The sequence below is a fragment of the Pyxicephalus adspersus genome, chromosome 1, assembly GCF_032062135.1.
Source record: "Pyxicephalus adspersus chromosome 1, UCB_Pads_2.0, whole genome shotgun sequence".
Classification (NCBI taxonomy): Eukaryota; Metazoa; Chordata; class Amphibia; order Anura; family Pyxicephalidae; genus Pyxicephalus; species Pyxicephalus adspersus.
Genome location: NC_092858.1, coordinates 79,833,705 through 79,861,564, shown reverse-complemented (window position 1 = coordinate 79,861,564; position 27,860 = coordinate 79,833,705). Strand labels below are relative to the sequence as shown.

At 35.9% G+C, this 27,860-nt stretch overlaps 1 protein-coding gene across 2 annotated transcripts in view; it reads left to right on the top strand.

Moving 5' to 3' along the window:
• Nucleotides 1-26,584, top strand: part of CASTOR2 (cytosolic arginine sensor for mTORC1 subunit 2) — an 80,593-nt gene extending 54,009 nt beyond the window's left edge. The window contains exons 3-9 of one of the 2 annotated variants that reach the window (XM_072415899.1): nucleotides 8,124-8,317; nucleotides 8,752-8,884; nucleotides 11,236-11,359; nucleotides 11,975-12,085; nucleotides 12,907-12,989; nucleotides 14,615-14,709; nucleotides 17,244-26,584. In XM_072415899.1, the coding sequence (XP_072272000.1) occupies nucleotides 8,124-8,317; nucleotides 8,752-8,884; nucleotides 11,236-11,359; nucleotides 11,975-12,085; nucleotides 12,907-12,989; nucleotides 14,615-14,709; nucleotides 17,244-17,309 (806 nt within the window). In that variant the 3' untranslated portion in view covers nucleotides 17,310-26,584. Of the gene's footprint in view, nucleotides 1-8,123; nucleotides 8,318-8,751; nucleotides 8,885-11,235; nucleotides 11,360-11,974; nucleotides 12,086-12,906; nucleotides 12,990-14,614; nucleotides 14,710-16,776; nucleotides 17,204-17,243 lie in introns of those variants that run through there. The other variant, XM_072415890.1, reaches the window with a different exon arrangement.
• The last annotated feature ends 1,276 nt before the right edge of the window (nucleotides 26,585-27,860 follow it).

Sequence of the window (27,860 nt, the reverse complement as noted above, 5' to 3'; positions counted from 1 at the left end):
CAGAGAGGATGCATCCTTGTTTTTTTCAGTTGCTGACTCCCAACTTAATGAACATTGATGTTAGATGTTAGTTATACCATTACCTTATGAAACAACATTTTGCGTAAAAATGTATGAAATCGCCTCTCCTGTTGTGACGGTAACATCATGATGTGCTGGGGGAGATATCGGAGAGATATTTACATATGTCTGTTGATTTGCGGTTGGGAAAAAAGAAAATCTCTGTGCAAGTCAGAGCAATCTCAAATGTGCACCAACCACTAGATCTAGGCAAACATTACTTGAGCAAATCAGAAATCCCACTCAAGTCACAAGTGTTCTACATAATTAGCACTGGATGGAGCATCAACATATATATATGTTGTATATATGTGCTTTGCTAGCAGAGACAGCAGATGTTTGAAGTACCTTTTTGGATCATACTTGTGGGCACCATAAGCACTACTTTATCCAACTGCCAGACTTAATACAAAGTATTTTCAGAAAAGTGGACCTAATTCTGTTTGTGGTCTTTACATGTAGTAAAAGTCACACTCATGTATTAAATAAAACATCTCGGAGCTGTGTATAACACCTAATCCCCCACATTATTACTATTAACTGGTATTTGTAAAACACTGTCATATTACATAGTGCTGTAAAATACTCCTTGTATATAACAAATACAACCAGTAACATAATACAAGAAGAGAACCCAGCCAAAAAGAGCTTACAATCTACAATGTTACGTTAATAATGGGTGTGGGTACAAAAACTAGATCCATGTCCCTAGTGAGCCTTGATGTCATGAATCGGGGCAATCGGTGTTATGGCTGAGCAAAGATAACATTTGGTTTGTAAACATTTTCTCTTTATACCTTGCAAAATCTGCTTAGTTGCATGTCATGGAGTTACTACTGCAATCTGCAAATCTCCAGTCAGAATTACTGTTGTATCTGTAATACATTATTTCAGATCCTCATTTCTACTTCTCAGATCACTTTTGACTATTCTCCTTAGATATCGGCCCTGAGGGCATTATCGGACGAGAATCTTCTGACGTGTGCACACAGCCTTTGTCTGTTATTTTGTTCAGCCCCAGCAACATCTGCCCGAATTACATATAGAATCACAGAGAGCCGTTAATGCGATCTTTTTCATTACATGACATGTTCATTAGGGGTGATGTGTTTTCATTATGTACATGTAATAAAAATAGAGGTTATTTAAAAGAAAATGTATTAGTATATTAATAAAAAAATCGAGATAAAAAAGGGATGGACCAAAATATCGGCAAAATAATTCTCAACGGTACACATTCTGTGTTGTGTGTGCAGAATAGGAATATTTGTACATGCAAAATAAAAAAGGAACTTTTGTTATTTATGTTTCAAGAGAGAGGTTTCAGGATAGGTTAAAAAAAGAATAGCTGTCTAAGGTTAAAAAAAAAATGTAACCGTTATTAAGGCTGAGCAGCTGTAAACTTTCAGTAGGGAAACTAGATCTAATTTTTCTGTGCACCAGCGTATATTTAGGCATAAAAGTCCTTTTCTCCTTGGCGTAGAATAGTTTCTGGAATCCTATTTTATAGCTTACTAGAATTAGCAATACTGAGATATTTATGATTTCTCAGACCCCAGCCTTCAATATTACACCAAAGATTTGCTTTTAATAATGTTCTGTTTTATTACTTTGAAGCACTTTCTCTTTGTTTGCAGATAGCTCTGCTGATGAAGCAGCCTTGCAGTTCCATGATGTAAGCTAGAGTTAAGGTGCGTACACACTTCCAATTTTTATCGTTCCAATCGAACGACGAACGATCGATTGGGCAAAAAATCGTTCGTAAAAAAGTAACCAACCCAGAGACACACGCAGGATCGGGTGAGTATATTATTTTAGTTATTTTATCACACCTTTGTCGTATAGGACGCACTAACTTTTCCCCCCCAGTTTTGGGGAAGAAAAAGTGCATCTTATACTGCAAAAAATACGGTACCCTGTTAAAGTATTACGTGTGATGTTAAAAAAGAGGATTTTAGTACTCGTTCCTAGCTGCTATTCCTGCAAAGCACTGGTGGCTGGAAGAAAACACTTATACTTTCTTTTATAACGCAAATACATTTTCACAGCACTTTTTAAAGTCCACAGTCATGTCATTAACTGTCAGAAGCGCTCACAATCTAATGTCCCTTTCTTAGTCATTACTATTCTACAAAGCCAGTTTGAGGAGGAAACCAATTTCCTATCAGTAATTTTTGGTTTGTGGGAGGAAATTCACATGGACACAGGGAAAACATCCAAGCTCCATGCAGCTAGTATTCGCCCGTCCAAGATTAAAAGCTGGGAACCAAGTGCTGGAAGGCTAGCGTGAACACCCGTTTCAGCCCTAAACTACTTACATTTAAGGTTGAGTTGACCGTTTGTTGAGACAACTTTAACAATTTAACATGGGGCACTGCAATACCTGAGAAAGGATGTACAATCTAAAATTTGAAACTTCAAAATTTTGTCCAGAAGATTGTTGTTAAAGTCCTAAATGCCCACTGTATCAATTTATATTGAATCATCTTTGAAAAGAAGTACAAGAAGTACACTTGCACTCAGATCCCAGCTGGTATAACATTTGGAATTGCTGCTTTTAAAGTTAAGGAAATAGAGGATTGCTCTGGCTTCTACTATAGCTGCTCTCAGGACTTTCACAGATAGAAAAGGGTTTAGCTGTGTTCCTAAATCCATATACACATTCTATACCTTATTCTTTGCAACAAGCAGTAAACTGTTTAGTATTAAGAGATGTCATTTCAAAAACCATGGTGCAAAAAATTTCTGTTTAATAAGGCTATGTACTAACATTTGAAATGCTTACAAAGATACAAAATTAAATTCAAGGCAAAAAATGGTAACAACTGAAACTCCGTAAAATGTTCTCTATATTTAATCCCCTCTGTATTTAGCAAAATATAATCCACCTCAGTATGCGGTAAGTATCCTCTAAGGGACAATGATCTGTACACACGTCATCTAATCTGTTCACACAGAAATAGCCTAATATGTTTTAGTAGAAGTTGCAAATTGCTTTAATTAGTGCAGCCAATTTCCTTTGGGAAGAGCCTAGTTTTTATATTCCAATACATTTTGCCTATGATTATAGGTTTTCATTTTAGTATGATTTGCATGCAGTGAAATTATTCATGTGAGCTCTCTCCTCTCTCATAATGATGACACCTTTAATTCATCTGCCTTAATCTAATTGTGTTGGTTTTGCCCATCCAGTTTTAGATCCAGTGGGAAATCTGCTTAAAGACCTAAACTGAATATAGGGATATATTTGGGACTAAAGTGATAGAAATGAATGCCCTGGGGTGACATTAGAGGCTCAGTGTAATATTTCTGTTTACTGCAGGGGCTTTTTTGTAATAAGACTAGACTGTCATCATGGTACACAAGGAACTTCTCTACTGTAAACATAAAAGTGCACACTTCGTGTGCTAGCTGTGTTGTTTGGAATACAGTGTGTTACATAGTTATTTGTGTTGAAAATAACACAGACTACAGTCTTCTCCCCAGAATTTTTTTTAAGCTGGGTCGGAGGATGATGAAGGCGGATAGTGGCCTCTGTATTGTGACCCAAATTTTCAGCAACCACCCAAAAATAGAAGGGTGGTTACTGAAAAGTGCTGGGTTGTGCGCCCAGCTAAAAGGATCCGGGGAGAACACTGGACTAAAATAGGCTTGAACTGTGGAAGCGCTTTCCAAAAAGAAGAAAAATAGAGGACAAGGTATTGGTTACCAGTATTGTTTGGAGGCTGCCAACAACTTATTACTTGTTATACTTTGTTAGGAGACAAGTATATAGGCAAAGGAGTAAGATTTTGGCTGCATACACACCTGCAATAATTGTCATTGGGAAGGATTTTTCACAATCCTTTCAAATGACAAAAGACTGAAAGATGAATTAACGAGGACTGTACATACAGCACTGTCTTGCTCTATGGAGAGGGGAGGGGGGACTGCACTCTCTCCTCTTCACTTTCATTACAATCGATCCTCGTCCATGGATGCACCAGGATGGATCCGTGAATGATGAGCACTGTACACACACCAGATTCTCGTCCGATAAAAGCCCTGAGGGGATTATTGGATGAGAATCATCTGACGTGTACGTAGCCTTTGACCCTGTTGACTGCTGGGGGAAGTTTTTAGAATCAGTAGATGCTTCTTGAGCAACTCCGAGAAAGAACAAAGCAGCTCTGAAGCACCTGAAAGCCACTACATTTGCTGTGCTTTTATGTCAGTTGTCTTTGTACATGAACTGTGTAAATGCATGTAGAGAACGTTGTTTTTCTATCATTTTTCTGTTCTGAGAATACCATTATTCGGCTGCTCTTTAGTTTATGTACCAAGAAATGAGTCAAGATTACCAATACCTTTCTTATACAGGCCTTTTCTTAGTTACACAACAAAAGTATAGCGATAATGGTTAAAATGGAACAAATTTTTTAACATTTGTAGAAAAATTATCATAGCTGTTGTTGCAACACTGTGAAAATAACATTGTGAAATACCTTAAACCCACTTTATATCTTACCTAGCGATGAAGCATTGCACTATATAAAAGAGCAATTGTACTTCTGTTTATACATAGCACAGGGAACAGGGTACAGCCTCTTTGGTACTTGATTGATAAATAACATTGTAGTATGTTCGATCAAACGTAGAGAAGCGGTGTGTCTGCAAGTGCCATAATCTATATTTTGTTGTTTTTTTGCCACATTGCTGTTTACCCTGGAGGGACAGCCAAAGATTAGTGATGCCTGAATTTATTGTAGTGCTGTGCTCCTGGTGAGGAGGTGGATCATTATATCTCAGTGTGCATGATAGAGTGCTGAAATCTGAAGTTACATTGTCTGCACTGTAAGTTATCTTGTATGTGTATTGATCCAGGAAAACCCAGGGGTCCTCTGTATGAAAGCCGAATAACAGTGGTTAAATAGTGTTAAAGAACCAGAGATTATAAACCTGATGCCCTTCTTGATGCTTTAAAAAATGAATCTGGTAATTATTTTGTTTTGTTATAACCTTGCAATGCAAGGAAGGAACATCAAGAATTATTGGTAATAAAGGTGTACTGCAGATAGACATACCTATTTTGCATTAAAACTGCAAGAGATGACAGAGCATACCTTGTTGGTCTATTCTATTTTTCCTGGTATTTATTAACATCCAGCTGCCCGAAGAGCTAAAATGCCCAAGGTTATCCAAAAATTCTCTGTGCTTGGAATCTGAAACTACAGTGAGTATATAAAATAATTGCTCTTTAAAATATTCACTTTTAGTTGTTTTGCACACAGCAAAATTGAACACACAGTGGCTGAATTAGAAAGTCTTTTTGTGAATGTCTTTGTGTTATGAAGTCAGAGCCAAGATTTAAACACCCTTGCAATCTATGGAATGAAAGATTGTAGTTACCATTCATTTCTTGTAATTAAAGCATAATTTTATACCCTATGGTAGAGTTAGGGAAAACACAGAAAATAGTAGTATTATCTTATTTTTATATTTAAATACATAGTTTTTCCAGTGTTTTGATGTTTTCCCACCCGCTAATTGAAATTATTTGGTTTGGGGTTTACACAGCATACCTAAAACTGTGTAAAGGTCACCCTTGTTTTTTCTCGCTCTACCTTATACTCTAACACAGGGGTTGCAGCATAGTTTTTCCTTTTACATTCCCTTTACTTGTCCGTGGCAACTCTCTTTTCCAATTTTATAGAACGCCTATTTTATAGAGCCCCCTTATTTAGATTGTGTTATAATTGAAGTCCTTATTAGCAGAACTGCCCTGGTTTAGTTGTGTGTGATGGTGGCTGTGGAGGGGGTTGATATGTGTGCCAATTTTTGCCGTCTTATGGTATAATTTACAGAATGGCATTGAATATCAAGTCTTTGGATACATTATGAAAGCAGAAGTTCTTTTTGGTTCTGTTGTGCTAATATATAGATAAGATACTTTTCAGTGTAGATTTTTAGAATAATTGTAAACCTTTCCTGACGAGCTGACTGCTCTATTAGTGCTATCTGTGCCATTATCCCACTGCGCCCAGATGTCCATTGTGACTCCCACAAACGACCTTTAAATTGTCCTATCTGCCTAACAACTAGATGATTTTCTCTAGAAAGAGAACATGTGGGATGTGGTGTACACAAGCAATTTACCGAACAGTTTTATCCACTATAAGTGTACTGAAAGGGCTTTGTATCTAAAGGTCAAGTTGTAGACTTTAATAGGTTGTTTTTGGAGAACATTCAGCCACATTTTTATTTCATTGGAATTTTTTTTTTCTCCCAGACTCGAACAAAAATTTCATAGTTACTGGTTTTAAAAATAATAAAAAAAATCTTAAACCAGATTAACTTTAAACCCTTTTTTACACATAGGAGCTCGCTTTCATTGTGAAATATATACATTTTATACAGATTTTCAAAATATTCTTTAAAACGTATTTACATTTACGGGTGTGTTTACACAGGTTTTATTTGTTATTTTTGGCTTTAACTGTGCCGTTCTGAATAAATATTCTTTATTTGTATTCTTTATAACAGAAATAGACATTTAAGTGGGTACAGATTAGAAAAGTCAGAGATCCATAAAATCCTGATACATAATGTGATAAGGGCATGCTCACACTGGTGGTACTGCTTAGAAAAAATAAAAAAAATAAATCATTGGTGCATTTTTTTCAGACAATACATACAGCTTCCAAGATCCTACGGCTTTGCTGGGTTTATGCAATGTGAATAATTTAGGCAGGTACCTTAATCAGGCATGTAGCAGTGATTATGTCAGGTACAAGCATGTGCAGATTGTTATTAGCAAGATAGCTTTGTATGTCATGATAAATAGAGGTATATGCTATAAAGGCTACCTTAGAATTAGTTCAAAAAGATGTGCAACAATATGTATTTAGGCTCAAGACATGCAAGACAACTAGCTGTAAGTTTGTTCAACTTGGGATAGGAGTTCCTATAGTTATAGGTCAGTTCTTCTTTAAGATCTATTTTCTCAAACCAATTCCTGGCAGTGTTTGCCATTCTTCATTTGTTTTAGAATCTAGGGGTTTCTTTTGTTTCTCAAAGAAGGTTATTTCCAGAGGTTGAGGGAACTCCATTTTAGACAGATGCCACCTACCTATATGTTGTGAGACCGTAATAATGAAGCCCCATCCAGCATTTCACTTATATGGATAGAAAGGATTTCTTTAGGAAGGCCCATATACTATCTAGCAACTTAAGGTTTAGTTTGCCTATATTTTAAGCTGTCAATGTGGTATGAGTGAGCTGATAACCTAAACTTCTGTTCCCAGATGTAGGGATATTGTAGGCAATGTAGATATTTTTGAATTTGTACAGGTAAGTAGTTAGTTGCTCTACTTAGTTAGGTTGAATGATTGGCTTGTGTAGTAATTATGTATGTTCTCAAGTATTTGCCTGAAAATGTCAGTAGAAATATAAACATGGTTTAGGCTTGGGTCCAACAACATGTAAACAAATCCATCTAAGCCATTAGTTTGTTACACACATTGCATGCGATTACAGTGCCATCTACTGGTCGACAACAATAATACGCAAAAGAGCATTTTAGTGCAAGAACCTCCTCATGACCAACTCAAAAGTACAAAAACAACACATTAAAGATGTAAAAAGAGGGTGGGGGTTGGAGATAAAAAGAATGAGCAGATGGTAAATAATTTCTCCCTCCTTTTAAATAAATATAATTTTTCATCATTTTTTGAAATTAAGGATTTGAATGTTAGCAGTGGAGGCTTCATCCTGTGCCCAAGGTTTATATTAAAATTAATGTAGTTTTTTTTAATATATATTATAAAAAGTATATTCATTTTTTACTATTTTCTAGTCAGTGAAATTTCTTGACTTGCTTTTGTGAGAATTATTTGGAGTGCTTATATTTTTAACTAGATTACTTGGAACATTGGTTGTTTTTTTGTCACATTTTTCTGTCCTTTTGGCCTGTCAGATGATTTTATTTCTCTGAGCAAGTACACTAAATTTGATACACATGTTTGCTGTCATTAAAAAGCCGAATGTATATCATGTCTCACAGATGACCCTTTGTTTATTTTCAGAACTCCCGTCCTCAGAACACTTGAGTGTAGCAGATGCAACATGGCTAGCCCTCAACGTGGTTTCAGGAGGTGGAAGCTCATCTAGCTCCCAACCAATTGGAGTGACTAAAATTGCCAAGTCAGTCATTGCACCATTGGCAGACCAGAACATCTCTGTGTTTATGTTATCCACCTATCAAACAGATTTCATATTGGTAAGCAATTTTAGAAACTATTAAGGAGATAACATACTCAATAGATTTTTAAGTGTTACAAAGCCTGTTAAAAATAACAAACTTATGATAGTACTTAGAGAGTAAGCTGTAGGATAGTTTAATGTATTATTCTATATATTTAGTGTAGATGTTCACTGGTTTATAGTCAGTTTCAGAATGTGTCTTTAAATGGCTTTACCGAAAATGGTGATCTGATTGGTTTGTAGTGAACGTAATATAAAACATTTACTCCCAGTAACAGCAAGCCACAGTCATAACCCTAAATTGGCCGCATCTACCTGGTACTTGGCTCTTGCATGTGCATGCATACTTTTACTGATCTCTATTGTCATCCTTCCACTTGACCAGAAACATGACCTTTTTTAAATGTGCTCTAAAGAATAATTTGGTTCCTTGTGCTGTGTCTCTTTCAGGTACGTGAGAGGGATCTACCATTTGTAATGCACACACTGGCAGCAGAATTTACTATACTGCGGGTAGTGAATGGAGAGACAGTGGCTGCTGATAATCTTGGAGTAACAAATGGATTTGTGAAACCCAAGCTTGGTAGGTGCCATGGAAAGATGTCTACCTAGCCGTACATTTATCTTGGTAAAAAAAATAAAAAAAATATTCTACTGCTACTTGTTGCAATATACAGTTCTTTTTGTCTGGATTATGACTGTCAAACAAGCAGTTTTCCATCAGATCTCTTATGGTAGAATTGCTTCCACATCAAATACATGCTTGATAGTAAAAAGTTATTTATCCTCACTATGAATGCATTGGACCTGCCCAACACTCCAAGATAAGAACGTAGCTGAACCTATGTCCACATACAAATAAATCTATCATATAGAGTAAACCTTATTACCAGTCACTGTACATATTCATATCTGTCAGCAATTGAAGCATGTCATTTAAAATAAAACACACAAATGCCATACCACAAGCCTTTCATTTTTGTTTCAGCTGACCGGAAACTGATATTGTGTTCTAACTGATCCAAGTTAGTTAAAAACAATCCTATAATGCATATGTGGACCATGGTTGTCGAAGAGATGCTGTATCCTAGTTCGGTGCAGTGTATTAAGGAATCAAGCCAGAAACTGGCACTACTGATTCAGGATTCACCATCATTCCAACATCTACAGGTCCAGCTTGATTATAAATGCATTGTAGGCTTCTTGTTTTATTATTAGGCTTTTGGGTTTATGATATGGGATTCTGTGAATATGTGAAGTGGTTATCCTTTGTAATAAAGGTAGTGTTTCATTATCTGTTTTCTGTCTTATCTTGTTGACCTGACTCCCCACCTCCACTGGTGGTGTTGGTTAATTTTTTTTGGTACCTTTGGACCTTACTCATATCTTGAGACAGATGTTACAGGGAAGAACAAAAAATGCAGTATAAAAAAAAAACAACTGGTACATTTTATTGCATAAAAAGTATGACAATTATAGACATGAAACAGGTAATGACAAATACAGAAGCATCCAAAAAAAAGTTTAGTTTTCTAAGAATGTATTAGATCGAGATAAGGAAAGTACAATTTAAAAGGAAAGGTCTAAAAAGATATATTAAGTCTGGCATGAAGCACAGGGAGAAACAGAGATGTGAAATTGTGGAGCTCAGAAAGCTTAAGGTTTGTTTAGTAACGTGTATAAAACTGGTCACAGAAGAAAGCATTGTGACAGTAGAATCTAGGCACAGAAAGTAATTGAATAGTGTTGTTTCTGCTGCTGTCATATGTTTTTTTTTTTTTCTGTGGAAAGATTCTCAGATGATGTATAGGTGGAAGGAAGTGCTAGAGGACAATGTAGGAAGTTCAAAGCATTGATAAGCTGTTTTGGATTGCTGAATTCTGTGGCTTTGGTAAAGGAAAAAATATGATCGTTTGATGAGCAGGACAGTTTACCTGGATGTTTGCTTGCAGGAAATTCCAAAGTGTTATTGTATTTCCCTAGCCTTCCGGAAAAAAACTTTTTATCAGTTTAGAAACAAATAGGAACTACAGCTTCATCATAGTCATGGAATGCAAATCTATAGGTTATGCATCCCTTAGGTGGCTTTTGGGTCTCTGGAAAGTTGAAAACATGAACAACAATTACAAAAAACACAAAAAAAAAAGACAAAAATACAATTTTGCTTGGCATTTTTGGTTAAAGTTATTTTTGATTTACTTGCCTTCCCCTATTCATTTACATGGAAAATTGAGGTTGTTGATGTTGCTTTCTTGGCTGGAATTGTGATGTTGATCATACTTTTTTATATACCAACCAATAAACGAAGCACATATCTCAAAAGTTCTAACTTCACTGTGACTTTCTGATCTACATGCTTGCTTCTGGTCAGTGACTTAAAATATACTGAAGTAAGAATCAATAAGGGAACTAGTATTGCAATATTACTGTACGCATTGGATTTACTTTAACTCGAAATTCCTCTCTGTGGTTTTCTTCAATATACTGCAAACATTGATCAGATCAAGCATTCTGTTCAATGTAGTGGCCAATCAATGGTCACAATCCTTGCATTTGATCCCTATTCAATCACATAACCCAATATTTGTTGTTTCCTTTTTGTATTAACTTATTTTTGTATAAACTTAAATTAAAAAGTAATGTTGGTCCTAAGTCCAATGTTATTCTGCATTAGTTACTCTGTTAACAAGCACTGAGCTCATGTTGATGAGCACCTGCAGATTGTTTTTCAGTATGCTTAGTTTGAAGATCAGCTACTGAGATCATCCATAGCTCATTTCTGCATGAGTTTGCATTTCTTTAATTAAAAGCCTGCTAAAACATACCTTAAAACAGGGAATGCTTTCAAAAGTAAATGATTTTTTTTAGCGTGTTCCTTAGGCCTAGTGATTTTTTACTCCTTGTATGAACAGAATTGTTTTTTTTTCCTTCCAGTTCAGAGACCAGTTATTCATCCACTTTCAAGCCCCAGCAATATGTTCTGTGTTACCAGCCTGGATCCTTATACACTTCCAACTGTGACTACACTCCTAATGGATGTTATGTTTTACTCCAATGGGTATGTACCTGGAACAGCTCACATCTGACAGACGCATGCTGTGTTATTGTATTTTTCCACTGATGTGTGTGACCTAAATGAAACAGTCTTGGTCAGATTGTTTTTCAGTGCTAGATGCAAGGTGTGTCTGCAAAGTTATTGTGAACAGATACAGTATAAAAGTAGGCAATGGTTTCTGGAAATGTATAAACCCAGTATAAACCTTCCTATTTTACAGTGCCATTCCATCATTACTTTTTATTTGCCTGTAAAACACATGAATTTATGTTCCATACATGTAAAGAGGGTCTCACCGTATTTTTAAGATGGGACAGGGTCATCTATTGATCTGAGGTCTGTTGTTGGCACTAGTGGAGAGAATATGAGAGCCCAAGTTGTGTTAGGATTTGGGCACAATATATAAGATTGTCAGTTAAGCCTTATCATTCTGAAATTATTGACATGCTTTAATTTTCAGGCTTGCGTTTATACAAGAAGCATCTCTAAGTAATTTGTTTTTCAATGTATGAGTAATGTTGTCATAAAGCACTTACTCATTCTTCTATGTACATGCATAGTATAATTTTCTTTCTACTATGAAAGAACAGTCTGAGATCTGTGAATTTTACTTTGTAGAGTAAAAGATTCGGTGGTGGGCAGTGATGAATCTGGTCATATCCGCTTCTTCTCCTTTTCCCTCATTGAGGGTTACATTTCCTTGGTGATGGATGTACAGACACAGCAGAGGTAAGGATTGCTATAGAGTAGTTGTAGGCATTAGCACATGACTGTTCATTGTTTGAAAGGATCTAATCAATAATGTTGCTTTAGTGAGATAATAATACATGGGGTAACAATTGAAAAGCCTTAAAGGATCATAATACCTAAAGCCTAAAGATAAACTCTTGGCAAATGGATAAATACATGTAAGAGCTCCTTTACCCTGCTGATTTGCAGTTTTACTTTAACATATTGCTCTACAGACTGTACACTAGTTTGAAAGGTGATGACATCAAATTAGATGCAGGTGGTTGATACCAAGTCATATTCAGATACTATCAGGATCCATGCTTGAACTCAAAAAAATAAATGTAATAATGTGTGAAAGATTACTGAGCATCGTTAGTTTGCCTATTATATGTCCCTAAAGTTTGCCTTTAATTTGGATCTTGTTGCTATTGGTAATGTGTAAATTTCATATTGCAAGAATCCAATATTATTCTGCCATATCTGTTTCATGTTTCAAATTTTGTAACATTATTTCTTGGATGTAATGTAAACTTGCTTATCTAATAAAACAATGTGCTATGTGCAAAGTATTCTAACCGACCACAATCAAAATCTACATTATACTCATTGAGTACTGCAAGTTACACCAGTTTGTATATTATGACTGTCATTTGCCCTGTAGTTTTATTCATTTCTGTTTATACTACTAGCTAGCAGTTTGTAGCTTTCATGTCATTTCCAGCTTCAGATATGATTTGGTAGCGTATTACATTGGCTTTGATCAGAATTGATAGATTATTTTGTTGTAAATAAAATGGTCTTTTATCACTCGTACACAGGTTTCCTAATAATTTGCTGTTTACAAGTGCGTCAGGCGAGCTTTGGAAGATGGTTCGTATTGGCGGACAACCTCTTGGTTTTGGTGTGTATTTAAAATATGACTGACATTTATTTATTCTTTTATTTAAAAAAGGAAGTCTTTTCTAGTTTAATGGTTTACCTATATTTAGTCTTTAAGCTGGTTACCTCTTCATTTACTGCTGTCATTGCCTACAGTGATCTTTATATTCTCTATCTGCCAAACCACCTGCTAAGTTCCCATAAAAGTGTGGTATAATGATGCCAACCTAACCAAAGGCAACTGACATAATACAAGATCAATACCTGGTATAAGTAAAGTGCTAGCAGTTCTGGATTTTCATTCATTTTTTTATGTTCTTATTAAAGATTTCCTAAAGGGAGATTTGCAGAAATAATGACAATATCCTACATACATTACATACATGATTTGGTATGGGAACCAGGTATACCTAAATGGCTGGTTTTGAAAAATAGAAGGGGTGTTATCCTGTTGTTCAGTTGAGTACTGTGAGTGGTACTACAAAAAGAGACCTGTCTATAAATAAATAGATTCTTGGTGAGTATTCCTAGCTGCAGTTGGCATAGTCTGTTGATTATTAGGCAGGGTTATTCCAGTAGTAAGAGGAAAGTTCAATATCTTTTTGGCAAACTGAAAGACATGTTTGGATAAATGTTTAGGAATTGAAAGAGTCCTGCCCTAAGCTTGAATTTTGAGTAGAACAGAAAATGGAAATTTTCAAAAACCACCGTCACTGGAAACTCTGTACACATTGTTATTTCCCGGACATTCTTTACCATTTGTCTTTTCCCAATTGTAAAGTATTTAAATGTCTATACGTCAGTGAAAAAATCATGCTCTTACACAAGTTCTGTGTTGCATGACATACATAGCAGGTTAACACTGCATTATGTCCTCCTTCATGCTTTCTGTGCATGTGCATTTCAACTAATATTCATACCGTGTTTTATAAATCTTTCCATACAGGTCATAGGCTAATATTGACTAGTACTATGCTTTAGTATATGTGGCTGTTTTGTAATAGTGGTACTTTGAAAATATGCTAAATGGTTAAAACAAATGTTTAGCCTGTTAACTGTAAATTATGTGTAAGTGTCCTTGTGTACAAATATAAAAAACAGAACTGTGTTCTTCCTAATACACATTAATATAGGTCATCACAATGCACTATTGTCCCTACACGCTAGAATAGCTGATAGATGAACCGACATGAGACCAGAAAAATCAGACACTGCATGATGCTGTGCCCGTTATGTTATCACTGATTCTAAAACCTTACCCATTAGGGGTGTATTTTAGCTAGTATTCTACTTTCTAAATAAACTGAAAAGTAAATAAAAATGGTACTATAATCCCAAGTCTGACTGACATTCTACACATAACCCATAATGTCTCAAGCTTGTTGACTTCTAAGTTGTCTCTGATTTCTTTCTTTAGCTTTACCCTTGTATCTAATTAATGCTTTCTATCATATGGACCATTTTCTCCACCTCCCTTTGTTGAGCTTTTAGGGTGAAGGTCTGCAAAAATAGATTTTGTTTTTTGATTTTATAAAAAGAAAAAAAATGAACATCCAATATTTAAACTATTATTTTAAAATGCACTTCTATCTGCCCCAATTTCTAGTTTCTGATTTATTGCATTGACATGTCAATGTTTATTTTCAGATGAATGTGGGATTGTTGCTCAAATCTCAGAACCTTTAGCTGCTGCTGACATCCCTGCCTATTATATCAGTACCTTTAAGTTTGATCATGCACTGGTAAGTAAGTTTTGTATTGTACGTTTTGTAAATACATTTAAGATGTTGTACTGTAAAACTTTTTTGTATGTTCCCTGATTGGTCCATGGTAAATTAAATGCTTGGTTTCACATTGAATGTAACAATCCATTACGATTCTCTTGCACAGTGGATAATCCTCTGACCACAAGTCATAGTTTTGAGCTTTTTGCTGAAATACTCAGATTGATTTGACTGACAATCTTCTATATTTACAACGGTCTTAGCTTGCAGCCTACACCAATTGTCCTATCACAGCTTTTTTGCCTGAGAGTTTCTTGGGTAACTTTAGGTCCTTGTACACAGACCTGACTATAGCCTCAACTTGCAGGTGCCAACTTTCTGTGTTTGCGGTTCCTGTCCTGTACTCTGCCACAGGTTTTAGAAAGCTAGGGAAGTAGTTTCTCCTACTGCTCACAGTGAACCTGACCGCTTAACAAACTTGGTTCATTAGCACTGTGCTGTGCTTTTCCTGCATCAAGTATCTCTTGTGCTGTTACACATCCAGGGAGCCTGGGAAGCTTCTTACACAAGCACTTGTTTTTTTGACCATCATTTTTTTTTTATATTCTTCTTACCTAAATAAAACCATTCTTATTCAAAATCTAATTGGACCTATAAATCACATAATTTAGGTTGTAGGGTGTTGTGCTTATTACATGTTAACATAATCTTTACCTTCTTAGGCATTTTTAGTATATTTAATGCCAGCAAGATTTGTTACAGTTGTCTTATTCACCCCTATGTGCTCATGCTGTTGGAGCTAACCTTTAGCCTGCTTCATCTTAAAAATGCAGCTGTGTGGTTTAGCCACAAACCTCTAATACTGTTCACTTCCTGACAATCAGAGACTTCTGTTTTGTAAGGTCAGTTCAGTAGAGTAAAAAAAAACTTTCCGTGCTCACATCAGGAACTATATAGTGCTGTTTTTGGGATCCTGATGTGTTAAAGCCTTGAAGGCACTTAGACACTTAAAAAGACAGAATATTCCTGACATGTATAAAGTGCAGCCACCTCTGTGTAATATATGTACAATACCTTTCCTTTTACCTCTTCTTTGCTTGAATGCAAGACCATTTTTAAAGTGTTCTTGTAATTATTTAGATTTTTTAAACTAGATCTAGACCTTTACCGTAGACATATAACCTTCGTTTTTCCGTATCTCCCTCAATGTGATACCAGGCCATTAGTTAGTACCGATGGAGCCACGCCAGAGCACTGATTTTAATTTGCATAATTCAATATATTGGGCTGAAAGCGGAACTAAACCCATTGATCTGTCCCCGTTCAGTTGTGGGTGCTGCCATCTTCTTCCTTTTTTCCTCCCTGTTCTCATCTTCAGTCATCATTATTGGCCTTGCTGGGAGGACATAACGCACAGGGGCTCATTTATTTCCAGCACCCGTAGATCAGGCAGGTAGGAATAGGTATTGCAGGAGGGACATAGCTTGCACCTTTCTACAATAAACAGCCTGATCCCCAACTTTCAAAGTGGAACTTTAGTTCCACTAAGCTTCATCACTGGGAGGTGCAGGCATCTCCAAGCATCTTCTGTTTGACCCTTGGCTAGTTAAAGTGTGTTCAAACAGTAAAGTTAGTGCAGGTTTGATTAGAATTTCCTTTCAGTCACTATCCTGCTTATCACCCAGGAAGTATCAGACAATCTCTAGCAGAATTCCTATTTAGGGTAACCACCTAATACTGGCTTCATATATGAGTTGGGCCTGCATATAACTCTCTTTTACCTACCGATTTGTGAGATATTTGTTCTTCTGGTTACCAAATACAATTCAGTTCATATTTCCATTTTTACTGTATCATTTTCTTCAATTGCCTATTGACTGTTTTCACTGAAATTGTGCTTTTAAATGTATTTTTATTTTTTGTAGTGATATAAAACATGTTTAAAACAAGGAACCATACAAAAATATCTGTCAATATGTTTGTATGTTAAAAGAGAACTTCCCTAATTTCAAAAGTAGGTAATTCGGTTAAGTTAGTGATGCAGATGTTTTATACTAGAGACTATTTTCTGTATTTTTTATGCAGGCTATATTACTTTCAGTATTCCAATATATACATATTGAGACAGAGAAACAGAGTACAAGACACGAAAAGGAACTGCAAGCACAGCAAAACAACAACAGAACATTTCTGCTCAAGTCATCCTCACATTCTGCCAAACAGATACAGTGCACAATTAAACTGCTGAGGTTGCCATAGTGAGAATGACTGTAAGCCAAGTTTTGGTATAAAATACAAAATAAACTGAATCAACCAAAAATGTAGAATACATCCAATTTGGTGTCAATGGTGGGCTCAAACAAGGTCGTTTTTGAAGTTAATAAGTTGTGTGGATGTGGCAAGACAATTACTAATGGGTATTAGCTGATAGTTTTAGACAGAGCATCTCTTCACTCTTTAAGCATGGGCTAGTGATCAATTTTTTTTTTTTTTTATTTGAGAGAACATTATACCAGCAGATTTAATCTTTTTATTGGGCTTAATCTTTACAGGTACCTGAAGAAAACATCAATGGTGTCATTAATGCGCTCCAAGTCAGCCAAGCAGAGAAGCATTAGAAGTCTTCTGCCTGATGGTTGTCCTTTTGTTTGTTTTTTTATTTTCTGTGCAGTATTTCAAGACAAGCTGAATCTCAAGAGGTGCCATGAAGGATGAAAGACACTGAAATGGAGATGACTTGAGAATCTCCTGCAAGTTTTTTTTTTTTTTTTTTTTTCTTTTGTTCACATATGGTTTCTCTTATGTTTAGTTCCAAAGTGATCTGTAACCTTACTGCTAATTTGGTATAGGACAAAAAAGTAAAACAAAAAAATAGAAAAAAAAAAGTAAAAAAAATTGCATTGCACTGTTGCATTTAGATATTACTGAGATGCAGTGAAGCCTTGGCTGTAGATGTATGATCTGCACCTTATAGATAAGTGTGAAAGTTTAATTTGAAAATGTCTTTGTGATAAGGTTTGCAAGCCTAATAGGGGAATGAACATAACACAATGGTAAAGAATATTGCACTGTATTAATCTATTCTTCTTGAAATAGTGTCAGATTTGCATAAAGATTGTATTACTATTACTACATATGTGAATAGATCTCTCTAGCTTCTTACCCTTGCCAGTTCCTGAGAGCAACAGTAAGGGAGCTGCTTCTGCCTGGATCATGATCATGATTAAAGGTGATGATTGGAGGTGATTGTCATCGGCTGATCTCCGTGCAGTTTCATGTAGAAATGAAAGAGGGAGTGTTGTGAGCTTTGTATAATTCTCAGCACCTTGACTCTGCTTTTCCCCCTTTTTTATTTCTTTGCATGCTGAATTGTGCCGTTTTATTTTATATATTTTTCGTATTGACTCTTTAGTCCAAAAGAGTCTTCTGGAAGACTTTTAAATTGTGAGCTATGTCCATGCTTATCATGCAAGCTACAAACCCTCCTTTTGGTCTTGCTTTGAAAGCTGCCTCAACGGCAAAACAAGTGCTTCATTGTGGAAAAAAGAACCATTGTTTTATCAGTTCATGACTTAGTGATTCGTTAACCAATTTTTATTCATTACTGGTTTAAAAAGGACATTGTGCATGTTGAGAATCCTTTGTCCTAAGCTTATATTTACACTGCAGGCGCTGGGCTAACCCTTTATGTACTGTCACCTTTATCTTTTTGCAAATACCTGCCTTGAAGCTCTTGCACCTTGTAGGGAGAGATATGCTAAAAATATTAGTACATGTGTATAAAATGATGGCAGATCACCTGATTTATGCTATCTGCATGGGTAGAATATTTTTCCCGTTTTAGAGTGATTTCCAGAATAAACTAGTCACCTTTACCTATTATTGGAGGCTGCCGTTTTTTTTTTAGCTAATCCAATATTCCTGAGGAGTCACCCAACTAATTTGTTGTACTGTGACTTCAGTGGTTCCTAAGGAACCTAAAGGCTGCATCCTCATATATATTGGAAAAGTCCATGTTGTGTAAGAGACAGGATCACAAAAATACCGGGTAAACTTGAAAGTTTTGAATAATTAAACTTGAAGGTAATGAATTAGATTATGTTCCAACAGATTTTGCTAATAAAATTGAGTATGACTCTTGGAAGGAGTTGGTGGATTGTTGTAACAAACTGGAAAGAGCAGTCAAAAGCCACTTCCTAGATGACATTTTGCCAATTCTCATTTCTGTAATTTTACTAAACCAATGTTCATTCTGCTTTGAACATCCTTTGTTGCAGTGAGCCAAGAGCTTCCACCAACAGCCTCACAAACTGGATTTTTCATCAAATGTAAAATTTACACATTATTTTCAGGTTTTTAGCTGAACCTCAGGCAAATTTAAAAACTAAATTGTTAAATATTTTGAAATTGTCTTAAAAGGAAAACAAATTACTATTTAAATACAACCAATATACAAAGATCAATTTGATTTCCGATTAGCTTCTTTCAAGCATGTATACAGCAGCACCCTAGCAGGGAATGCAGGACTGAGAGCCAGAGAGAGCAAATAGATAACCTTATCAACCTGCTGCTGCTGCTCCATTGTCCGGTTACATGTTTGGAGCAGGAAGGTGACAAGCTGCATTGTTTACCTGCAGTAGAGACAAGTTTAGTCACAAGCCTCACTGTGCTGTCAGACGAGACTGTATAAATCTTAAGACAAATTGACAGCGTTACAAGTAATTTGGTAGTTACATAGCTGCCATATTTGTATTTGATTGTGTTAGATGTTTGCCTGCAGTTAGCCTTGAAATTGTTCCCTGCTTTTCCATGTGGTTCTCTGGTCATCACCCTGAATATGGTCCGTTAGTTCTGCCCATCTTTGATAAGTTTGGCCTGCCGTTCATGTTCAATCGTAACTCAAAAACGTGTTTGCACTGTAAAAATGTAAGTTTGTGCTTAGACAACATGTTCAATCCCAATATAAATAAGGGGCAAGCTGTTAGGTCAGGTTTGGATTAGCTTTTATTATAGTGTATAAATAATTTGTCTGCACTAGTCTTTATAAATGATTGCTGATCCTGAGTAACGTAGCCTGCCAAATACATAGAGAGCATTACAATTCTATAAATCTATTTCTGTACTGTAAATCATCTAACCTCATTTTAACGTAAGCTGTTTCAACTTTTTAACTTGTGTTTATAACATATCGTGATAAGATAATGGTCCTTACTTCTAAAAGAAAATTGCTGCTGGAGATTTCATATCTTAATTAAAGGAATTCTGTTAGGAATGCATTGGGGTTCTGTAACTGCATTTTGTGTTCATGTCTCAAATCATATATCCAGCATTTAAATAAAAATGGGATAGAAATGCAGACAAAAAAGGAATTTCTTTAGATCACACTTTAAGCTAGGGTAATTAAAAGGTGCCATAATACTCATATGAAAATCCTTTTTTCTCCAATATATGAAAGTCTTTCGTTCCATCAAGTTTAGACCTCCCCCTCAAATATAATTGTGCTAGTATATAATAGACTATTTAAAGTTAAAAAATAATTTACTAAGACAAAAGTACATTCATGTAGATTTTATAATTAACTAAAGAGTAATCTCCTTAAGGACTGTATATGTTAGACTTTTTCCAAATCTGTGCCCATTCATTTTTATTTATGGAAACACACACTATGGGCTGTACAAAACCAACAAACTGTAGTAGCTGTGGAAAACTCCTGCCTCTTTTATTGGTAATGCAATAAATTGATGACCTCTGAGCCCCCAGACATGCAGCATTAACTATAACTCATCGTATTAGAATTAGGAGTGTGTTCTGCATAACACTGCATAGAACACGCTGTGATAGGAGGATAGTCGGATCACATGGTTTTGACAAGTCATATGAGCAGGCCCTCCTCTTCCCAACACTTAACGTCTCCATTTAATATTATACATTAAGTTTTGCTCTCTTCATTGTCTTAAAGCAAATTAAGTGAGGGCTATATTTGTATACCACAAATTTGTGGATGCCAGAAGAATATTTTATTCCTTGAAAAGCAGCTATATGGGCACAATAAAGCCATGGAATTACAATTAGGCCTCAAGCTTGTACCCAGTAAGTTCATGCCAGTAAACATACCAGCCATTTTTTCATTATCGTTTGAAGCATTACGGTTTGCTTTAATTCCCATATCAATGTTTGGTGCTGTTATTTACACAATGTTTATACAGCATGTCCAGTGCTAACAGGCAGTGGTTTTGTGGGATTTAGGAGGTAATCCTGAAACCAGAACAACAGTAAATCACTACTAACATTATTTATACTGATAGTGAAGCAGTGGATCCTTGAGCGCTTGCTTGCATGATAGAAACAAGAAGGCCAGAACAAGTGCTGACTTCCTAAGAATGCCATTTGTCAGTCTGTTTTGGTGATCCTTTATCATATAAGACCAAGGCATCAACGATATTCATGCAAATAAAAGTCAATAGTTTACTATGGTTTATTTGGCAGCCTTTGTATTGTTTAACAGACTAGACAGGCTTTGCAGCTGTCCCCATCTTGTACTGGGTCCTAAGTTTGGTTAGGGTGATCTACTCATGCTTCAAGCCATTTGGATGATATGGCCATTTGTTAATTATGTTAAACTCATTTGGAAAGCATGTTTTAAAGTAACACATGTACTTGTGTTGTGAAGCATTTTATAGTATGCATGAAGCCACAATGTTTTCTCATTGCATATTTTCTTGCTTTGCCAAAGGCTTGCTCATTGAAAAGTTGCATAGTTTTTTTTTCTGTATGGATTACTATTCAAGTCTTTACACCAGCAAGTAGTGTGTTCTTGTTGCTGCCTCGATGGACCATGAAACAATGGATTACTTAAATCTTGCAGCAACTGTTCTCAGCCTTAAAAGGATTGAAAAATTGAATCTAAAATATTTTATTTTTGTAAGCATTGCACTCAGGTCAAACAGTGTGTGATGTGTGCTTTTTTTTATTAAAGGTGGTGCATTTTTTAAGTCCATGAGAGGCTGGCTGTCCGTAAATAAACTTGTTCAACTTCCTGCCAGCAAAATAGTTTTAAATTTGGCTTTCTCTTTCCTAGTCATAGCAATCTTGTCTTTCTCCTGGACAGGTATTTAAATATTCTAAGGATATTGTATGCAAGGTGTAAAAATACAGATTGGAGTTACAATTCGTAAAGACTCAAATAGACTGAATTGTGATGGACCTGTATGTAAGCGCAGTGTACAGGTTATATAAGCAGTTGTTTTTCCTATTGTCTGGTTTATTGGATTGAATTCTTACATTCTAAAAGGATGCATAAAATTTTGACACCACCATACAATTACTACTTCATCAGACGGTATAAAACGTTTTAGTGCAATTCTTTCCAAACCTGTCATCTTGTTCCATTAACATTTTATGGATATCATCACTGTAAGTCTACGTACACACATTAGATGATTTTGGTCCAATAATTGACTCAGGGCTCATCGTTCGTGGACCCCCCAGGATGAAGGGGAGAGAGTGCAGCGGGGTGCCGCTCCATCATTCCCCCCCTACAGCACTTGTATGTACAGCACTTGTTCATGCATCATTCAGTCTTTTGTCGTTGGGAAGGATTGTGAAAGTTCCTTTTCAACAATAATTATTAAAAGCCTGTACACAACCTAAAAAAACTAAACTATTGTTGTGTTGGAGGCTTTGGAAATCCTGTTTTTAGTGCATAGCTTGTAAGAAGGTATTGTTATGTGATAATTGATATATTGCCTTTCGGTTTTAACACTCTCTTGATAAGTTACTTTGGTGGGGTTTCATATATCTCAGTAAATGTTCATCTGGGACAAGGAGCCAATTAATAACTTGTGGCTAGGTAACTGGCAACGTATGATTTTTGTTTTAGAAATCCTTTGTCTGTGCTGACAGATTTTCTTCCAATACCCAAACCTCCTAGAAACCATAAATAAAGACCTCCACCACCACCACCTTTCTAGAAGTTACACTTGATGAGTAGGGGTCATGTTTAAGTCTATGAGGTGGATTTTGCACAGTAAATTCTGTGTAGGTAAGAGATCTACTACTACTGAAGAGGTATGATCAGTTGCCTTATGGCACCTCTGAGCCAGTGTTGTGTTCATTGTCTGCAATTTATTCCTGATAAGGTTTACATTAACTTGAGATTGATATTATTCAACATTGTGCATCACAGTTCTTTCAGCAGTGAAAATAATCCAGGATGGGGATGGGTTGAAAGTAAGTGTTTAGATGGTGTGAGTTGGAGCTGTTGTTCTCCTGTAGGAAGTATATACACTACATATCTATGATCTTCGTAATGCTGATGCTATGACACTTTTTTTGTCCCCTTACTAGTCTTTTCTACAACATATCCACTGTATACATTTTATGAAGTTATTGACTGACCAGTTCTATGCTGATTGAATAGCTAATAGTTGAATTGATGTGCATGAACCCACCTTAGGCAATCAGATTTCCCTCTTCTAAAGATAGGCTATTACTGATAATATACTGGTTCATTTTCAATAGCTTGTACACTTGGCTCCTTGAGCAATTTTAGTTTGGGCCGATGGCATTCGTTTTGGATATTTCAGAGATGCTTTAGCGAACAACTGATGTGCATTTGAGCTGCCATCGACAGTCTATAGGCTTGCATGGTCATGTGAAATCTGCTTAAGCAGCATTGTTGTAGACCCTATGTAAGTCTTGCTGGCTGACTTGTTCACTTTTATAACAAACAAAAAAAAAATTACATTGAAATTGTAAATACTATTAATTTTACTGTATTAACAATTACAGAACTACTCCTAGCTGCATTCACAATATTCTCTTGCAGTAATGTTCTAAAACACAGCACACTGGTATACGGGTTATGCTTTGTTTTAAGTCTAAATGAGCTTAATGCTTTCTATTCTCACTTTGGCTTATTCAGTAAGGAAGTGCAATTTGGAAATGTTAAATACCAGCAACCAGATCACAATTTACTACACCTAAATCATTCAAACAAAATCCTGTTTGGTTGCATTGTTTTATTTCACGGTGCACAAAAGCATTGTCTTTTTATTATTTAACTGAATTAATATATAACTGCTAACCTGTTCATTGTTTGATTCTCATCTAGTTAAATTTTGGTCTCAAGTAGAAGTTGAAGAAGTTTATTTACATGTTTCTAACTATCTCATAGCAGAACTAGTTAGAGTTGTGGATTGTTCTAAGGGGTCAGGTTAATTTAGTGTTTTTTTTTTTTTACTTTGGGTGCCCATAGACAAGAAGGATGCAATTGCTTAAAGAATCATACATACGTTACATTACCAATAGTTACTTTTGCCATGTGTTTGAAATGTTTGTTTTTAAAGGACCTCATTCTGTTGATGTTGGAAAGTGCAGAGTAGTGCACCAGAATACAACTCGTGAGCCTTTTTTCATTTCTCACATTTTTTGTAACATGCAGGTGCTACTGGAAACAATGCATGAAAATACATCCAATGTAATAAACCAGCTCTAAAGTTGTGTACACATGTCAGATGATTGTCACTCAAGATGAACAGTCACGCTCATCTCAGCTGAAAACCTGGAGTGTGTATAGTTGTCACCCAACCTCATTCATCAATCTGCCCTGGCTAGGAAAGCACATGGGGGTGCTTGCTTGTCCCCTCTTCTTCTCTATAGAATATAACAGTGCTGTGTGTTCAGCACATGTTTGTTCACCTGTCACTGAAAGCAATTATTAAAAATCATTTCAAACTACAGTAATCTGACATCTGTACAGGGCTTTACAGTCAATCAAACCCTAGGAAATGATTAGATTCTCTTTCTCCAGATAATCTTCCCTTTACATCATTTCCTCTGTAGTGGGAAATGGGGAAATGAGGGTCTGTTGGCTGAAAATGACTCCTGAACAGAGGTTCTCAAATTCATTAGACTTTGCCGCAAACAACCTGATTTTTGCAGATTTAGATGACGGTTCTCTAATATCTAAAAGGACACCGTCACTTTCCGTAGAGTCTTCTACTTTAATTGCGAGAAGTAAAAATAGATGATTCTCAGTAAAGTTATGGAAAGCAGAAGTTGAGGTTGGCCACAGCCAGCAGATTTTAGTCTGTATTTGTCTAGCAAGCTGTGGAAACCTCCCAACAAAAGCTTGTTTTATTATAATGCAGGACACCTCAAGAAACCCATCGGAGCATCTTTTATTATCCGCACAGCACAGATCTGCTGTGGGAAACATGCCTTATGGTTATATGGTTACATATGTTCAAGCCTGAAAATTGCTATCACTTCTGGTTTTAAAATCAGAATTTATAGTAGTTTGGGAATACTAAGTGTTGGGGGGGGGCATGGGACTGGTTTACTGTAAAACACAATTCAGTTGGCAAAACTTAGTTTTATAGCAATGAAAGCTCAGCTCATTATTAGTTTACACCTTTCTACAGTATTTTTAGACCGGCCATCTTGATCTCTTATATCAGGAGCTTCTGTGTGTTCAAATCATTTTTATGTCGGCTATTGTTTACTATTCTCAGCTATCTACATATTTCTTACAGATGAATCAGTTTTACATTCTTGCAGATGAATTGGGTTTACATCCTATGAATATCAAGAATGCACACATCACAGTGGCTTTAGGGCCCATTTGGATGTTTGCATTGTAGTAACACAGTGAAGTAATGTTTTGCGGTGCTGTTTATTTTGTATGCCCCAATAAGCATTAAGGTAATGACCCCATGTTGGAGCAAATTGCAGCATATAGCAACATCTTAATGCCTTGTTGGTGCATTGCCTTAGAAAAATGTTCTTTTATGGTTACGCTGTGTCAGCCTGTTCATTTCCAAGGAGCTATCAATGCTCATAATGCACCAAAATGGCCCCCTAAACACCAAATAAAAATCAGAGGTTGTTTAATTTGTCTTGTCCTGATTGTGTCTGCCTTGCTGTATGATAATTGGTACTAAATTTTTCTGCAGAATTGTAATTGTGAGACAGAAGTATTGCTATTGTCGGAAAACTCAACTCAAGAGGGGGTGCTAACAATTCTATGGTCTTAGAACTGGTCTTGGTTGAGAGAGAAGCTCAGCAGCTCCATGATGATAGTGGTGACTTCCATGGAACTCATGACCATACTGACAACTGATCACCTTTGTGTACAGGACGGGTCCTCTTTCAAGGGTCAGGACAAATAAAACTGACATTTCGGTGTTGTTTAGGATCTGGGAGGCTGAATGGCAACTTACCTTGAAAGATCTCTACACCTAGGTAGTACCAAAATCAGCCTAATTGAGTGGCCTTTTTAGAGGGGGAAAGAAATTCAGAGGAGGAGTTGGCGGGGCTCTCTCAACACTGCAAAATCTAAGGGGGTAAGAAGCCAGTAGATGATTTAGTTTGTTAAAAGCAATTCATAAATGAAATATCAGTTTTTTGGTTGGACTGACCCTGAATTGTAATTGGAATCCTATTTCAAGAATATATCATTATTATCATATATAAGGATATATATATATATATATATATATGTTTGAAAATACTGTTTTTCCCCAAAAAGACATGCAATATTAAATTCTTCATGTAAGTTGGGTGTTAATATCTGATTCCTTCTCTTTGTACATTTTCCAGATAATTTCCACACTCCATGTCAAATGGTTACCTTTAAAAACATAACTTTGGTGTTAATTTGCACAAGGCACGAGTCATCCAAAGAAAAGAAGTATTACTTTTATAATAAAAGAAAAGTGAGTCTTTTCTCATTATTTTGCTCATTCTCTTAGTATCAGTGCCTTTCTCATACCTGTATTTTGAAATTGTGTTTTTTTTATTGATGATTATACCCTTGGACTTAGTCTCATTGTGTAGGATTTGTGAATGAATAGATAAAAACAAACTATTTTACTTTGTTTGAAAGACCAGATTTAAGTGTGTCGTGTTCTTATTTACACACCATACATTTTCACTCACATTTTCAAATCTCATTGGACTTATCACCTTATCAAAACACCTTTATAATAGTAGGTTAGATTTGTATATTTGCCTAATTTCTAAAAATATTAGAAATGAATGCTTAAATCATTTGACACCAACATTTCTGGATAGAATGGTAAAGATTTTCATCTTGTGCCGAAAGAATTAGAAGACTGTCATTGCTGGCTTGTTGTCTGTCCCGAAAATCCATAACTAGTTTTAAGCATTCACCAGGGTTATGTCTTAACGTATTAACTACTCCAGCCATAAGATCAACATGATTCCAGGCAATGGAACTTTTAAAGGTCAATAATGGCAGCCTCCATTTTTGTCCCAACTAATTTTCTTACAAGCAGGTTCTTTATTGCAGAAGGGACAGACAGGTGATGTCCATACTGCAGATGAATAAACTTACCTTAAAACTCATCTGTTCTCACTCTTGGCCAGGCTGGATTCACATAACTTAGATTCATTACTGGCACTGAACACTGATTCAGGCAGATCAGTGCACCTAATAAAGAAGATTGAGAACAGGCAGGTTGTGGTATGTTTTATGGCAGAAAGGGACATCATTGGTAACTTCCTCCCTGCTTGCATTTTTTTTTATTGAGTTCCACTGCAAGTGGCTATTTGATATAGAGGAAATTGGTTATAATTTAAATGGGAAAGATGATGCTGCTCATTTAACTAAAATACCAGACCTGTGGCTGTTTTTGAGCCATTTTACAAACCAAGCATGTGGCAAATAAGTTCATAACTTTTGTCTGATAAATGATGCTAAAAATTAAAAGAAACCCTGCATCAGTTTACAGGCATTGTAATACCTAATGTCAATCAATAATAAATATTTGACTAATCTTATACCAAGTATAGCGTTATGGATTGCTTTACACTTTTTGACCAGTTATGTTGCCAAATTTACACAAAACTTCTAGGGAGGAGCAACAGTCTAAGATCAATTCTTTTACACCAATAATTTCATGATTAGTATACTGTTCCCTACCTAAATATTGCGGTAATATCTAAAAATATGAAATGAACTGACCAATGGTGAGGGGGAATAGCCAATACCTCTATATATGGATACACCATCTATATAGGCACAGGCATAATGCCTCTAATAGTAAGAAAAAAATCAGCCTGGGCTGATTATATTTATAATATTAAATATTTATATTTGCAAAAAAAACCCTGAATGTTCAAATAACTTCCCCAATTTTCACCTA